We start from the raw sequence: 17,519 nt of genomic DNA, 5'->3' as shown, positions 1-17,519 counted from the left end.
GGAGGTCAAGAATTGGATTAAGCCAAGTATGCCAAAGAGCCCCTATAATGTCCCAGAAAATTTGCATCCCAGTTCAAACCACATGTTAATGTGTTGAGTTTGAATATGAAAGAGAGTTCAGCAGCTTCTCTTTCTAAAGCAGACTGAAAATTCTTCTTCAATAAGATACAAACTCTTAAGTTATTAACAGAATGGCCCACTCCATTAAAATGTAGACTAACAGGTTTGTGGATCAGGAATGTTTTGATGTCTGTTTTGTGCCCATTAACTCTTCGTCTGAGAGAGTTTGAAGTCTGTGCAATATACAAAGCATCTGGGCATTGTAGCTATTGCTAGTGACTGTCCAAAACAAGTACCCAACCAGTCGTGGCTGACGTGAAGCTTGTGCTTTAAACATATGGAATGCTTAGAAATGACATTTACCTCATCACAACACTTACAAAAGAGTGGTATTACTAGAGGAGATGAGCCAAAGACAGGAACTCTGGATTTATAATGGATTCTAAATACTCCTAGCGCTCAGAAGCCAGGTTCAATTTAGGGTTATCTCTAATTACTATATTTGTTTATTAAGTGAACAGTATTTTGTAGTAGCCAGCAGAAAAGATTTGGAAAAAAAAAAAGCTGATAGCCATGGACAAAAATTTAAACAGTGCATTAGTGTGCTCCAGCTGGAGTGGAAATTCTAGCAGGCATCACCATGTTATATGGTCATGTGGACCAAGTGACACACATTAACAACTACAGTACAAGTAATTTGGTCATAGAAGATTGTTAATAGATAGTATACATAAACCACTAGGGGTAAAATCCTGGTCCCATTGATTTTATGGGCAAAACTCCCACTGATTTCACTCTACAGGCTTAATCCTTCCATTCTAAAATAGAAAAAAGCACTCTCATTTACTTCAGAATGCATCATGCTAGAATAGAGATTGCAATCTTTAGTATACTATTTTATATTGATATTATAGTATATTTATAACACTGTATACTCAATGCGAATTCAGGGTACTCAGAATTTCATTGGAGGGGCTCAACAAATTGCAGGACTAAGTCTTTTGTGAATACCATTTAATATATGTTCTGAGAATTAGGGATGCATTCTGAGAATATGATGCCTAATATTTTGTTTGCTAATTATTATTAGCAGTAAGTATTTGAATGAAATAGCATTAGCTGTAAGTGATGCTTTAATTGATAAAGTAGTATATTTTCCCCTTGGGAAAATTTTAAGCTGGGTAAACAGAAGAAAAATTTAAATTATTTTAAGATATGTCTGTCAGGGAAACAATGAATCAGGTTTCATGTTCTGTGAAGTTGCAGTGACAAAAATTACCATAGTCCTAATAATTTTTAGAAACAGAAACAGCAGGTTTACTCTTATTAAGAAGCAAAATATAACCTATGTTTTGCAAAATAAACAGACTAGTTTAAAATCTTATAAAAAATAGACTTACCTTTAGAAGATTCCCAGTGTACAAAAGAATCAATTAATGACAATCCTTGTTTATAATAAAATGTGGTTAGCTCTAGCCAATCTGCATCCAGAGTACTAATAACTGGTCCTTTTCTTGTTACTTTCATAGACAAAATGCCCTCATGATAGGTCCAGCAGCTTGAGTCATCATCAAAAACATTGAAGACTGTATATAATTTATTATCTGAGGAAAATATAAAAAAAGCAAAAAGTCAGGAAAAATTATGCTTTAATGGAATACAATCAACTAAAAATTACAGTTCTGTGTGAATGTTGTTTGCGATTTTTATTACAAAAAGCTGTTAAGATTATTATTTGTCAAGTTATTTTTCTCTAATTTTTCAACTTTTTATACATTGAGAGCACTTTGTATATAATTTTCATGGTTCCCCTGTCAGTCAGTCAGGTTTTTTTTTTTGATTATGTGGATCTTTCAAACAACAACATGGAAGAGAAAAAAACATAGAAATCAACCCCAGAACAATGTAATTGTGGAACCATGAGTATTGTTAGGGTGATTCATGGGAAAGTATAGTGCTTGAAACTACATTTAACCTTTTTTTTAAAAGGACTAGATTATGAGTTAATGGTATTCCTTTAACCCAATAAAATCATTACATTCTTTAGGGTATCTACTGAAAAAACATGAATTGCTCTCCTTTTTCCATTCCGGGACATTGAAATAATGCTATTATACTAAACAAACATAACAACCACTGAATGGAACACCAGCTGCATAATTCCACAAATCCAGATACATCAAAGAGTACTTCAGTGATTAGTTACACAAGGGTTTAGAGAAATAAATATTTACTATATAGGTATATGATTACATACACATGCATGCTAGTGGTACGTGTGGGCAAAACAATGAGACAAACTGCATTTTTTGTTTTATTTTATTTTATTTTTTGTGAACCATTTTGACTAACTCACCAGCATTCTGTTTAAAAATGAAATCCCTGGACAACATTTAACATTTCTTACCTATGAGCATCTTCAAGCAGCACCATCTAAAAGAAAACATAGCTGCCAGAGAAATGCTTCCTTTTCCCTGTCCACAAACAGCAACAGTCTAAGATGAAGACTAGGCAATGTGCCAATTCTGGACCACTGACAAGTTAAGATTTGTTATTTCCTGACCCCCCAAAGCTAGAAACAGGGCCTATAGATAAGATATATTCCTGGGTGGGATGAGAGATGTATAGGGAATTTATTCTGGGACTAAACCAGGGGTGAGCAAACTTTTTACATTGGGACCCACTTTTCATCCCTCCAGTTAGCAGCGCCCCCTCCTCCAACCTGTCTAATGTAATCCAAACCAACAGAAATTTTGGTTATGTTGTGTTCCTATTCCTTCTGGCATGTGTAAGAAAACAATATATAGAATGTAAAAACTTTATGAATCAGTGTATAAATGTGAATAAACATAAATAAAAAGAGTGATCTATTTCAAAAATTTTAATGAGATGGATGAGCCTGAGACCTAGGAGCACCTCCCCTTTTAAAATTTCATGCCCCCACTTTGCTCATCCCTGGACTAAACTATAAAGTTGTCTGCCTATGGACATGACTCCCTTCAGTAAAGTTGTGCATAGTAGCCCTCCTTTTGGCCCTTTCCTGTGTTTTTACTGATGCAAGGAGCCCGACTTCCTTTCCTTCCACAGCTCTGCTCTTCAGGGGTGAAATCCTGGCTTACTGAAATCAACTTAAGTTTTGTCATAGTCTTTAGTGGGCCCAGGGTTTCACCTTAAGTGTCCACTTTCACTCTTGTCCCTACATGTCTCTTCTTCAGCCTTAGGGTATGCCACGAAATAGAATGGAGAAAATTGAAGTAACTGAACAATAATGAATATCTGTATTCTTTAGAAAACTCAGAAGTCCAATGTTAATGAAAGCTGTGCAGAGATGAAAGATAATTGCCAGGCTCTTTAACAGCTAAATGAACTGCATGTCCAGTATTACCAAGTTCTTGGGACATTAGGCTATTTCTATGAGTGCTGGCTAATTAAAGTTCCACTGTTAAATTCCCTCTTTTTTTTTTAAATCTGTACTACTTAATGGTACTGTTTCACTACTGATGTAGTTTATTCTCTATTTATACAGACTCTTTATATTCCAAACGCTATCCTTTAAAAATACATACAGCTTTTTAAAAGGTGAAACTGTGTCCTTTTAAAAATGATTAAAAGCAATTCCAGTACTTTCCATCTTTTTATAAGGAAGAACATTTTACGAATAACAGGTAGTAAGTATAGTCACTTCCTTTTTAAACATCTGCAGTGTAGCTTCATCAGGGAAGTGATAGAAAACAGCCAAAGTAGAAATTCAAGCAAGAATTTACATTAGAAATTGTGATTAGGGTGCGTACCTCATGATGACTCTGAAATGGTTAATGTGGGAACCAGAGGCCAATTAACCCATCTGGTTGTACATAGAGGGTGGGGAAAGCATGATTAAAGATATAATGCATCTGGGAAATAGCTGGATGGTGCTATAAACAGACCAAGAGGTTAGAGGAAGGAAACTGAATGGTTGCCCTTTGTGGGAGAAGGGAATGAAGAAATCTGTAGGGAATAAGAAGCCTGTGCAAGGTGAGGAGAAAGTCACAAGAAATACTTCATAGGAAGGACCTAGACCCACAAAAGGATACAGGCATTGTGATACTCAGTGTGGCAGTGCTGAGATCTTAGGTGTGTAGAAAGTCTCAACAAAAATGCTTATTCACCATTGTAACTGTTGTTTTTTGAGATGTGTTGCTCATATCTGTTCAAGTTAGGTGTGCATGTGCTGTGTGCACAACTGTGGGAAAGTTTTACCCTAACTACTACCCTTCGGGTCAGCTGTGGATCCCCCAGGAATGGTGCCAGTGTGCAGCTTTACACATGACTCACCATTGTAACTGTTCTTCAAGATGTGTTGCTCATATCTGTTCAAAAACCCCCCTCCTCAGTTCCTTCTTCCTGTCTACTCTGACGGTGGAAAAGGAGGGTGGGTTTTGAACAGATATGAGCAACACATCTTTAAGAACAGTTACAATGGTGAGTAATCATTTTTAATTCTTCAAGTGTTTGCTCATATCTATTCAATTAGGTGTTTCACAAGCCAAATCCAAGAGGAGGTGTCAGAGTCAATGCATGGCTGACTTAAGGACAGTGGCTGCAAAGGGTGCATCCCATCTAGACTGCTGCACAATAGCAGAGCATGATGTAAAAGTGTGTACTGAGGACCATGTCGTGGCTCGACAGATGTCTTGGAGAGCCACATGAGCCAGGAAGAAAGTTGAAGAGGCCTGAGCATGCGTACAGTGCACTGTAACAGGCAGCAGGATAACCTTAGTGCAAGGTCTTAACAGGTTCGTATACAGGATGTAATCCAGGAAGAGATGCATTGCAATGAAAGTGGAAGCCCCTACGTACGATTAGCAACAACCACAAAAAGTTGGAAGGTCTTGCAGAAGGGCTCGGTCCATTCAGCGTAGAAGGCAAGCACCCACCTCACATCAAGAGAGTGTAGCTGCTGCTCCCTGTGAGGTTTAAGATCGAAAACAGGAAGAAAAATGTCTTGGCTAGTATTAAAGCTGGAGATCACTTTTGAGAGGAAGGCTGGTCTAGGGCAGAACTGAACCTTGTCCTTACTGAGCACTGTTTACAGAGGTTTCAACATGATGGTCTGGAGCTCAGACATCCTTCTGGTGGAAATGATAGCCACCAGGATGGCCACTTTCCAGGAGGGGTAAAGGAGGCAGCACATGACCAAAGGAGGAGGAGGTCCATGCCCCTGAGGAAGCACCACACCATGGTGAACATGTTTGTCACCAGAGACTGTGCAGGTTGGGGGTGTGTGAAAGGGAACACTGGCCAGCATGTTTTGAGAATTTAGCCACCAGCGGAGGGAGTCAGAGACATGTCACGGCACTGTGAAGACCATGTACCAGGTGTCCCAGCTGGGGTGATGCACTGATGCCAACCATGCCCAGAGAGGGAGAAAGTGTAGCCTGGCAAATGGGACCATGTGCTGACTGTGGAAACCAGAAACTTGGACAGGGAGCATAGAAGCTGGGGCTAGAGCCTGGAAACGATGATCAGGAAGAAACACCCTTTTCTTGCTGGTGTTGAAAACTGCCCAATGAACTCTATGGGTTCAGATGCAATCAACAAGGACTTTGCTGGATAGAGTAAGAGTCCCAGCTTGTCCAGAGTTTCTCTGTTGAAAGCCACTTGGACCTCCACCTAGCAGAATGAACAGCCCTGCAGGAGCCAATTGCTCAGATCCAGGGAGGGAATAATGGTACCTAGAGAAACCATATGGAATTTGTGGAAAACAATAAACTTGTTGAGTTCCCTGAGGTCCAGGATAGGCCACAGGCTTCCTCCGGACCCTCTCTGGAACTAGGCAATAAGGGGAATAGAACTCTTGGCCCTTGTTCTGAGGAGGAGCATCTTCCACTGCCCCAAGGGCCAGGAGTGATTGTACTTGCTGGAGCAGGAGCTGCTTGTGAGAGGGGTCCTTGAAGAGGGATGGTTGGGAACATGGGAAGAGGGAAGAGAATGAAAGGGAATGGCATAGCCCAATGTGAACATCCTGCCAGGCCATAAGGAATAGGCAAAGCCTGTTGAGGACTGTGAGGGACGGATCTAGCGGCACTCACATTTTGATCCCAGAATGAGTGCTTAGCGCCAGAGGAGGGCTTGGACTGGGTCTGACTGGCCCCAGACTGCAGATGGGAGGGCTTACGGTGGAAGTAGCAGGCTTGTGGCAGTAGAAGTCTGAGTGCCCAGCAGGCTGGAAAGGCCTCAATTGGTGTTGCGACTTGAATGGCTTTTGCTGGGTTGCCGGTGTGTGCATGCCCAAGGGAACCTCACTGCTAGTGCAGGCTAGGCCAGGGATGGGCAACCAAGGCTAGTGAGGGAGCCACATGAGCGGCCCTTTTTCACCTCAGTGGGCCACAAGAATAAGATTAAACGCATTGCACTTGATTCTCTTTCTTTATCATACCTTTCAAACACAAAGCAATCCATTATTAGGGGCAAATTAAACTGCTGGAAAAAATAAAAAAGAAGTGGAGGGAGTGTATAGCTCTCACAATGTTGTGTGCAATCAGCATGCACCTCACACGTTCCACTGCTAAGCACTTACACCTGATTATCAGTGGTCACGTAATAAAAGTTCTCTATAGAGCCTAATCAACTCTTGACTTTAAACAGTACAGAGGAGCAGATCAAATAGTGTTTATGTTAGGCAGATTACCAAGCAAAACACCCTTTCCTCACCCTCTCTCTCCATGGGATCTGGAATTAGCCAGTGCATTTCAGATGAAGGAGATGTGTTCAATCAGGGCAAGTGAAGGACGGTTGTGCTGCTTTTTACTCATGCAATAAGGATAACAACACTTCATTACCTCAGCATTCAAGTGATTTGTAACCCAAAGTTGGCCAAAATTGATCACTTGGGCAACTCGTCAATGTCACTAGTTGACAACTGTGGTTCGGGGTGGTGTTGGGAAATTCACAGGAGCTCTGGGGAAATCTTTGTTTGCCTATAATATTAAGAGAGACTGAGCATTTACTGACTATGCTTTAATGGTCCACAATTTTTTTAACAGTTTCCTTGAAAGAGTGGAGATGAAGAGGTATCAGAGGGGTAGCTGTGCTAACCTGTATCCGCAAAAACAAGAAGTTCTGTGGCACCTTATAGAGTAACAGATTTATTGGAGCATAAGCTTTTGTGGGCAAAGGACCACTTTGTCAGATGCAGCTGACAAAGTGGGTCTTTGCCCATGAAAGCTTATGCTAAAATAAATCTGTTAGTCTATAAGGTGCCACAGAACTTCTCTTTTTTTTTGGAGCTACGAGAAGAGAGAGTGCAGTAAATCCTCAAGATATGATTGCGCGTCTCAGGTTTACGCAACTGCCATCCCTGACGGTAGCAGGGAAACTGCTCGTGTCAGGGGCAACAACCTTTCTCTTGCTGCACCTGACAGGAGCAGTTGCCTGCTCCTGTCAGGGGTGGCAGCCACTCCTGTCAAGCGTGGCAGCCACAAGTCAGGGGAAAAAACTGCTTCTGTCAGGAGCAGTTTCTTTTCAGGGACAGCAGCTTCCAGTCAGGCTGCCATCCCTGACAGACAGCTGGTTGCAGCACTGGGGAGCCCAGTGCACAGACAGAGGCTTGCTGCATGGTTGGGGGAACTGGTGCTGCAAGACGCTGTCTGGGCTCCCCAGCTGGGGAGGCTGGCAGGCACACAGCTACTTGCGGCATGGTTTCTCAGAAACAGCTGGCAAGCAGCTGTTTGCCGCCCCCCTCCCCCAGCTGGGAGAAGCTGGGAGCCGCATGGCTGTCCCCTCCACTTCCCCCAGCTGCCCACTCCCCCAACCCTGCCACAATTTACGTGAAATTCTACTTATGTGGAGGTTGCCCAGAATGCAACCTCCACGTAAATCAAGGGATTACTGTACAGAGGAGACAAATAGTGATTGCTGTTTGCCAAGCTGTTTTAAAAATGAATATGTATTTACACTAAGAGATCTTAAAAACCTGTACTTTATAAGCTAGTATATACTGTTACAAGTTTTGCTTTATATTTGTTATCCTTTTTTGTGGTAACTCAGTGTAATTATCCTGTTCCTTCAATACACAGGTACAGTAAATCCTTAATATAATGGACTAATGGGGGGAAGGTTGTGCGCTAATCCTGAAAGTCCGTTATATGTGAGGGTTCCCACCCCTTTTATGCGCTGCCAGCCCCAGCCTCCACCGCACCAAAAAATAAAACCCTGCCACTCACTGGAGACGCCGCCACTGGGAGGAGCTGCTGGAGGCATCCCGCCACAAAGCTGGAGTTGCCTTGCCGCACATGGCTGGAGGCGCCCTACTGTGTGGCTGGAGCTGCTTTGCTGCGCATGGCTGGAGGCACTCAGCTGCGTGGCCAGAGCTGCTCCACCGTGCATGTGTGGCTGGAGGAGCTGCTGCTGGAGCTGTCATGTACGCATGGTGGCTCCGGCAGAGGAGATGGCGGCTCCTCCAGGTTACACCAGTGGTAAGTCTTTTAACCTTTCTTGTGGGGCGGGGGGGCGGGGAGGGAAGATTTTATGGACCTCAGTGGACTTCGGGAACAACAGGGGGGACAGCTGTTCCTGAAGTTGCTAAATCAGGGACTGTAAAATCAAAAGGTTTACTGTAGTGTTTTATTACCTTCTCCTTTTCGTGGCTTAGTAGGGCTGGAGCTACCTTCTTTTCCACACTGGAAATCAGTGTCCTGTAACCGTCCTCTTTCTGGCTGAACTTCTTCCTCTGTTCCACTCTCAGATGACTGACCACTCAAAGTTCCTTCATTCCAGTTTTTATAGTTTTCATCATAATTGTGTATCCTGTGCTCTTTGTTCCTTATGTATAGTGGTGATTCAGAGTCCACATTTCCATCTGTGTTTGTGCCATTACAAAATTTAGGTTGAGGAAAATGCTGTGTTATAAATCCAACAAACTTCTTCCCTCTTTTAGCAGCTTCATTGACCTGCATGAACAAAACAAAGTTTTTTCTGAAACTTTGTGAATTTACAGGTTGTAGATAAGACACTTCTAGGTTATGCATATTCCATAAATGAAAATGTTGATTTGCAAGTAAATATCTCTAAGACACAATGTACAGTACTTAAGAATTGCGGAGTACTGAAATTATTTATCTTAAGGAAAGTATCAGCTTGATGTTGCAAGCTCTGCATGCATTGATGTTACTGGAATTTTGCATTCAAATTGAAGGTATTTTGCAAAGAGGGTATGTTCTATGATTTAGTCTAAGAAATATATTCAAATACTAGCTAGTAAAACTAACTTAAGCGTACATACAGTAAAAGCTTTGTGATGCAGTGCTCAATTAACCAGAAGGCTTAATTAACTGGTATTTCTGATACTTCCTAAAACAAATCTTCATTCCAGCACCTCAGATTAGTATACTGCCCAGTAAATTATGTAATTGGGTATTCTGAACTCTACTTTTATCAAAAAGTGGGAGAAGACAAGCAGAGATGACTGGTGCGGGGAGTGGGGGGCACTGGGCATGTGACTGCCCTCCCAGCATGGCAGAGATGTGGAACAACCCCTCTCTATCCCAGGTCCTGCCTCTCCTTACCTCTGCTCTGCCTGTGGCACTGGAAGTGGGAGTCCACTACCCACTAACTCACCGGCAGCGGTGGGAGAAGCAGAGCAATGTAGCTCCAACTCCCTCTGCTCCTCCAGCCTCATCTCTCCACTTCCACAGCAGTCCCAATCACCCCACAAGCAACACGCAGGCAGAGGAAAGTGAGCTGAGGCCTCTTTGTTCCACTTTCCCCCACCCCATGCTCACAGGCAGTGGGAGACACCCTTTGCTGCCAGCACTGAATGCCCAGAGAATCTGAGTGGCTGGACCCTGGCCTCTCTTCTCCATGGTGTTTGGAGGGTGACATGATCCCCTGTGCCCCTCCCCACTGTCGCCCCTGAAGACAAGTAAGCAAGTTGAAATCAGGGATTTATTCAAAAAAACATCTTCCAAAGTATGTTACAGGGTCATTACAGATTCAGCCTAAACTCCTACATGTTCTACATCTACAATGAAAACTGATGACTCTGAGACACTGCAAATTCCTGAAGTGCCTTCTGAATCATCAAAGAGGGGTTAAATTATGTCCAATATAGTTTTAATGTTGTATAGTTTTAGTGATCTGGGTGTATGCCACGTGCTGCCCATAACTTTATCTGGATAAACCTAGTGCTTCAAGAAACCAACCACTATGCAGTGCAGTAGTACTACTGGATTGGTGAGTACCTTTATATAATTTTAAGATTTATTCAAATTATTCTATTCTAATTTTTTGAAAATTGGTAGTCCATAGATATAGTTTTCAGTTAACCAGAATATTTGATTAAGTGACGCCCCCATTTTCCAACATGCCAGGTAATAGAGTGTTTATAGTAGCATCTTAAAGGAAGAAGAATAAACACTTTATTGCCTGTGTGTATACACACACACACACACACTGTCTCTGTCTCTCTCACACACACACACACACACACACACACACCCACACCCCTACCTACATAAACATCACAACTGATTAAAATACAGCCATTTGGGATCAGAAATGGTATCCATTTTGCAAGAGAACCACAATTAACTTCAGGGCATCAGGCAATGTTGGGAAAGATTTTTTTTTAAATTTCTAAGGGATTGAGAAATACTGGATTATCAATAACAATAATCCCAATTAAAAACTTTTTGACTAATAAGACATTTCCCATGATATGTACACTTCAATTTTCCTTGTACAAGGCTGAACAAATGCTTATTTATCATTTAAAATATTAGTCTTCAGGTATATCTGACTTACCATGGCTAAATTGTATAAACGTGAAAAGGTATTCCATTTTAAATTCCTGTTACGTCCCAGAGTACTTATAACATAGTCATTTAAAATGTCTTAGTTGTTTTCTTAGCTACCTTAATAAACCTAAAGTATTTTAAAGATGCTCTTTGTTTAAACTTCCTTGACAACTAATTTGGACAACTGTATTCCTTTAATTTTTATAGTAATAAATTTTTGAGCTTTCACGAGTCTTCAACTTAGTAGAGGAAGAAAACAGCAGTCATGTAGCACTTTAAAGACTAAGAAAATGATTTATTAGGTGATGAGCTTTTGTGGGACAGACCCACTTCTTCACACCTATTGAATTTCCAATCCAGACCACCTATATAGCATAGAGGTCCAGAAAATTACAATAAATGCTGAAAATCAAGTACATAGGACTGAAGGAGGGGGGTGAGGGGTGGGGGATGTTACGTGTCTTGCCTGAGATAATTATGAACATCAAAGGAAGGGAAGCAGTCCTTGTAATGCATTAGGTAATTGCTGTCTTTGTTCATACCAAGTGTTAATGTGTCAAATTTGAGTATGAACCCAGTTCACAAATCTCCTGATGTAATCTGCTTTTAAAGTTTATGCATATACCTACAAAAATTTGAGTACAATTGCCTAAACCGTGAAAAACAACAAAGTGAAGGCCAGAACCTGCTCCAAATAACATCAGTGGGAATGTCTGATTGAGGTCAATAGGTTCAAGACAAGAGTTCTAAACAAAAAGAAGTGCTGAAGAAGAAAAAAGTAACACTTCCCTTTTACATAACAAGTGCCTTGATAGTTTTTATTAGCCAGAAAACAAGGTTCAAAGTTGCAAATTGCAAAATAATTAACCTGTAAATGTAACCACATGTTGCTAAAAAAAATCCTGAAAGCAGAGAAGTTAACAAAATTGAAAAATTTCCATACCTTTTCTAACAATCCTTTCACTACTTCATTTGTCAGTGTTTCGTACATTAAAGGACATTCCTCAATCACAAGCCTAGGGTGTCTTTGTCTTCTGGGTGCTGTGTGCTTCTGGCTGGAATACAGAAAGAAAGCAGTCTTTGTCAGCTGCTTGCTGCTAACTTGCACAAACTGCTTGCATGTACAATTCTTTTCTTTCTTGGGAAAAAAATATGAATGAAATCTTGGCAATACTTTTTTCACACTTCTGCTTAGAAGTGACCCTTCCCAATGTTTGCACAATCAATCAGAGACCGAACCTTAATGGAAAAGAATAATCCTATTTAATATAGGTTCGTTTATAAGCACTTTGTAATAAAGAACTTTAGCGAAAAGGTGTTTTTTTCATAGCAAATAAATCCATATATTCTCAAATACTGAAAACATACATAAAAATACAAGATACAAATATAAGACATAAAATAAAGAGTTAGTTCCTTTGAAATAGACTATCTGGCACAATACCAATAATAGAAAAGCTGCTTCTTACAATCCTAGAAGGATGCTAATTGGATTTGTAACTGACATACAAACAGAATCACTGGTATCAAGAAAACTGAGGTATTTTTGCATCAAAGTAAAATATTTGGCTATACTGTAACTTCTAGCTAATTAATCCTTGAGTTTTCCATACATCCCAGAAGACTTAACATTAAATTTTCAGGTAATGTTAAACAATGTTTGAATTTATTTCTCAGTCTGATATTCTTCAATATTAACTACTTGCAACTGGACTTGAATGTTGATATTCAGTGAATTTCAATAATTGGTTTCTCTTCAGTGTTTTGTTACAGCCTTTCAATTTAAAAGGAAACATTTAAGTAATGTTACAAATTTTAGATTACACTATCAAGTGTAAATAAATCTATGTGAATATACATAAAATACTAACTGTTTATGTCATTTTAATTTTAAATATGTAGCCATCATTCTGGAATTTACATACATGTTAATAAAAGCATATCTGGAGTGACAAGAATACTTTTAATAGAGAGGTCTAACTACATGGTATTTTTATTATTTGAAGCTTAAAAAGTCTTAAGGAATTGTAATACAGTATGTACATTTTCTGATCTAGTGAATTTAAATTATCAGTATTTTCGTTATACAAAGACAGTAGTAGGAGATGTGCTCACAGTGGATCTACAGCACAGAGTAAATACTGGTTCTTGTGTGGAAAAATGTGGAGGGGTACTTTCTTCCCAAGCCACTTTCTTACTTTGCCTCATGGATTCTGGTGGTACATGGAAGGGCTTTTTAGAGGTTTCAGGACAGGGAGAAGCATGCAGTAGAAAAACTCCTCATAGTATAAGGATGTGGAGAAAGGAGGGTGGTGAGGGATTCTCCCTCCTGTGATGGCAAACACATGCTGCAGCAGTAGGGCATAAGCACTATAATTAAAAGCAGAAGTGGGCAAAATATGTCCAGGAAACTGGATCCTGCCTGCCAAGCCAGATCTGGCCTCTGGTGCAGTGGGAGCCTCAGCCAGGTTCCCTGCCTGTCCCACCCCCACATGCTGCTCACAGAAACTTGCGGTAATGGCTACATGCAAAAGCATAAGAAATTTTTCTGTACTGCATCTCCTAGAAGTAGAGTATTAGCAATAGTTTTCACTACGCTTTCCTCCTCTTCTTCCAGTTTTGTGAGAGTAAATTGGGTTGTTTCGTGACTTGTACATCAGCAGAACTTTTAGCTAAATTTTCACCATAGAAGCTTTGACTAAAGATGTTGTATAAGTCAGAATGACTCTAGCATGATTACCAAACAGATCCAAAGTTTAGTTTGCATGGTTGTCTATTAGAAAAAGTATGATTTTATGAGTCAGTTGAGACAGTTCAGGCTGAAAACACTGAGGGAAAACTGAAGTGCACAATATACTTTTAGTGTCACATTTCAGTGTACGAGAACTTAATTTCAGCAGAGCCTATAAGACCAATGGTTTGCTGAGCAGACTGAAGTGTCATCTTACAAACAGCTGGGTAAAGAGCATAGTAGCAACAGGCTTATGCCACTACAAGATCATATGGAATATCTTGAAGTGGTACAGCTTTTAAGAAAAGAAAAACACAAAATTCATGAACAACAAGAAGTCCTCTGGCACCTTATAGACTAACAGATATTTTGGAGCATAAGCTTTCATGGGCAAAGACCCGCTTTGTCAGATGCATAAAATTCACGTTTGCAGGCATAAGCCAGCTACTAGTTCAGTAGGGTTAAAACAAAATTTCCTTTACTAGCAATTTATTTAGGACTACATTATGTCTCACTGTAACGCAACTAATATGGTACAACAAGACTACACTGCACAACTGTTAGGAATCCTTGGAACTCAGGTGCAGGGATGGACAGAGTACACAATCTTCATTTGGTACCACTACTGTAGTCCCTCTAAGCAGGTGCACAAGTAGTGGGGCAGAAGTAGGGAAGGGAAAACTAAATTGCATGGCAGAATGAGAATGAGGAAAAACTCATGCTCACTTGGACTAATACCTAAAATACTGGAATTCCACTGACTATTCTTACATGTTCAAGAGTCATGTAAATGAAACCTGATCAAGTGTGAAATTGAAAAAGACATTTTCCAATTGGATAAAGTTGGAGTATGTTAACAAAAATTGTTCAGGAACTCTAAAAGTTCCCCTTCATCTAATCTTGTGGACACAGATTTAAAAGATGAAGTATGCAGCTTGCACAAAAAGTGATCTGGTTAGACTTAAGAATAAGAAAAAAGGGAAAGCAGACAAAGATGTTCATTTATTAAAAAATACATATAGCAAACCCTTTGTTTTTCTACCATGAAATACACATATTTATAGAAAATTAGGTAATCTGGGAAACTAGCAAAGAATGCAATCAGATCTCCAAAACTTACATGTACTTCCTGGGCAAGTGGTCAAACCACCAAGCTATAGAGTCATTCTCATGCTTGTGTATGCATTTGCATGCTCACACTCTCCATCATTTAGGCTAGCACTCACAGGTGATTTTACTGTTTGGTAGTTAGACCATTCATCTATGAGGCAGGAAACACTGTCTCCCTGCTCCAAAGGGTCTTTCATTATTTACCCACAGTGGCACACCTTCAAAAGGAGAGGATGTGGGACTTGATACATCAGAATGTCCTACTCACCACTCGTTGGAGCAGACACCCATGAAGTGGTAGATCCCTGTTCAAATTGCTTCATCTCCATAAATGGACTGGAGATTGCATCAGAGGGTTTCCTCACCTCCCAAGACAGTACCCTAATCATTGGCTTATGTTACAAGGGCTATCCTCCCTACTCATTCCAGTTGTGATACTGGAGGGCCACGCGCTGATTCATGCCAGGGTCCCCATGCGTCAATTGAATACTGACAAAATAAGGAGCTGGAAGCAGTCTGTTTTACCTGTATGTTAATATTGTTAAAATAGGTATTATAATGAAAAAATGTGTTTTGATCTTAGACTTTACGGAATGGTTGTAAGTTGCTGCATGCATTAAGCTCACTTAACATTATGATCATTCAGCAATTGTATTATTAGATGCTGTAACTGTAAATCACCGGTCAGAGGAGAAATATTAATTAGTACGAAATGCAGGTGTTCAACTGAAGGAGTTATGTCCTGTCCAGCAGGGAAGACCCATCAACACCAGATTAACTACTGTGGAAATATTAAGACAATGGAACAATTTGTTTCTCCCATCCACCATAAAGATGAATCATACAAGTAAATTCCTCCCGTCAGCTAAATTCACAGTCCAGAGCTCAAGTGAGGGAGGGAATAAAAACTTCTAAGTAGTAGTAACTGTATCTCTGAGATGCTTGGACTCTGAAGGGCAAGGCTTTTTAGGTATAAGCAAGAAAGAGTCACATCCCCCCTGACTGAACTGACATCATTTCTCCTCTCTTGATGTTCACTACTCCACATTAACTGCCGATAATGGGCCACATCCACTCTGACTGAATAGACCTTGTCAGCTCTGGCCCTCTCCTTGACTGAAACTCCTTCTTTGAATCCTCCTCTGAAATGCCCCCACTCCTGCATCTGATGAAGCAGATCCTTGCCCACAAAAGCTTATGATACAAAATATCTGTTAATCTATAAGGTGCCACGGGACTTCTTGTTGTATTTGAAGATACAGACTAACTCGGCTTCCTCGCCGATACCTGACAATCATTGTGGTTCCTGTGAATATAAGGTGCAATTGACTACGGGAAGTGACTGGTCCATTGAGATATGGGGCAGCCTTACTATTGCTGTGATCCTTGGTCTAAGGAACTATCTATCACACAGGTGTGCTTACTTAAGTGGCAAGACAGACTGGAGTACCAAAGGGGACTGTATGTGACTCCATGTTAAGACTGTTTTAGTACATTACATTTGATAATTGGTTGGTGACAACTAATTACAGAGCTCATAACCAGTTTAGGGTTTGTGCCCTATTTTTTTACAGTCTCCCCAGAGGCTCGTACTTATCCCCTAGAGCCACTGCAGGACAGCTTGACATCAGTCTTCTTGCTAAAAGTGCATAGGTACTATAACATGAAAGATTTGTCTGTCTTACAAAGGTAAGTACTTCCCTTTAGTCTGGTCTTAGGTGCTCATGTGTGAGAAGGGAGGCTTCAAATACATTCCTCTGATCAGCATTTCCCATTTGCTAGTTTCCTGCATAGCCTGCTGGCCTTTGTGAATGGCATTCCAAGGTGCCTCTCTTACCCCATGCATTGTACAGGACTCTAATTCAGACTTTGAATTGCAGTGGTTTATCCAGGTGCCCAGAAGTTTGGTGGTGTGATGCTCAGTGTCAAAATGTCTAAATTATTTCGAGCATTCAGCCTCTGGTTCATCTTTGATGGTGCTTTCTAATGTCCTGATTAGAATTAAAAGTGAGAAGGGATGCCTGTTCAAAAGCCATTTGGATATGTTTAAAATATTAATGAAGCAATGTATTCTATGTCATCTAATTCAAGTAATTTTTCTCCTCAGCGTATTTTACCTTAATTTGAGTCGTGATAGTACCACGCGATACAAATAACTTGCAGGAAAGTGCTTCCTTCGCCCAACAGGTAATATAATAGGATGGATTGCTCCTACAACATATCCTTTGATGTAATACTCTTCCACTTTTGTTGCTATATCCAACACAGAACTGATCTTGATAACTTCTGGATTTGAGGACGCTTAAGGAATTGAATGAACAGAAAACATGGACATTAGCTACAGGGGTTTCTCGGTATGCATGTGTTCATACATATAAATAAGCTATTTATCTAGATCTAACTGGAGCACAAAAGATAATAAATCTGTATTTCCCACTGTACAGATGTATAAAATGTAGCAGATGCTTAGTTGACCAGAAATTAGTAAAAATAGTGATAAATTTGTTCATCCAAAAAAAGATTTTAAAAACTTTTAATCGGTTTAGAAACAATGTAATGGCATGGTTTTATTACGACTGTATAAAGCTGTGTCAGCATTTATATCTCCACCAATCCCTCCTTATGAAAAGGAAGAAGGTAAAAAGGTACAGAATAAAACTTCTAAATTGGAATTCAAGCCTCACTGCACTGATTTACCTTAAATCAATTGTTAAACCAATTTGGTTAATACAGTGCAAACCTGTGGACATGCTCTTATTTTGGTTTGAGTAGTTTATTCCTAATCAATTTAAGCTAAACTGAACTAAGTGTGGTTTCAAGTGAAATAAATATCTATGTGGAGG

General features: G+C 40.2%; 1 protein-coding gene across 4 annotated transcripts in view; it reads right to left on the bottom strand.

Annotated features, from left to right (window-relative positions):
- Positions 1–17,519, bottom strand: part of RFTN2 (raftlin family member 2) — a 52,890-nt gene that overhangs the window by 29,785 nt on the left and 5,586 nt on the right. For all 4 annotated transcript variants that reach the window (XR_012646397.1, XM_075001141.1, XM_075001140.1 and 1 more), the window contains 4 exons: positions 16,794–16,977; positions 11,779–11,890; positions 8,672–8,990; positions 1,461–1,664 (listed from right to left, as the gene is read on the bottom strand). Coding sequence is in view for 3 of the 4 variants with exons in the window: in XM_075001141.1 (XP_074857242.1) it covers positions 1,461–1,664; positions 8,672–8,990; positions 11,779–11,890; positions 16,794–16,977 (819 nt within the window). In the remaining variant the exon portion in view is untranslated. The remainder of the gene's footprint in view (positions 1–1,460; positions 1,665–8,671; positions 8,991–11,778; positions 11,891–16,793; positions 16,978–17,519) is intronic.

Source organism: Carettochelys insculpta, chromosome 8 (assembly GCF_033958435.1).
Source record: "Carettochelys insculpta isolate YL-2023 chromosome 8, ASM3395843v1, whole genome shotgun sequence".
In the NCBI taxonomy this organism is placed as follows: domain Eukaryota; kingdom Metazoa; phylum Chordata; order Testudines; family Carettochelyidae; genus Carettochelys; species Carettochelys insculpta.
The sequence above is the reverse complement of the archived record's forward strand: the minus strand, read 5'-3'. Positions and strand labels throughout refer to the sequence as shown.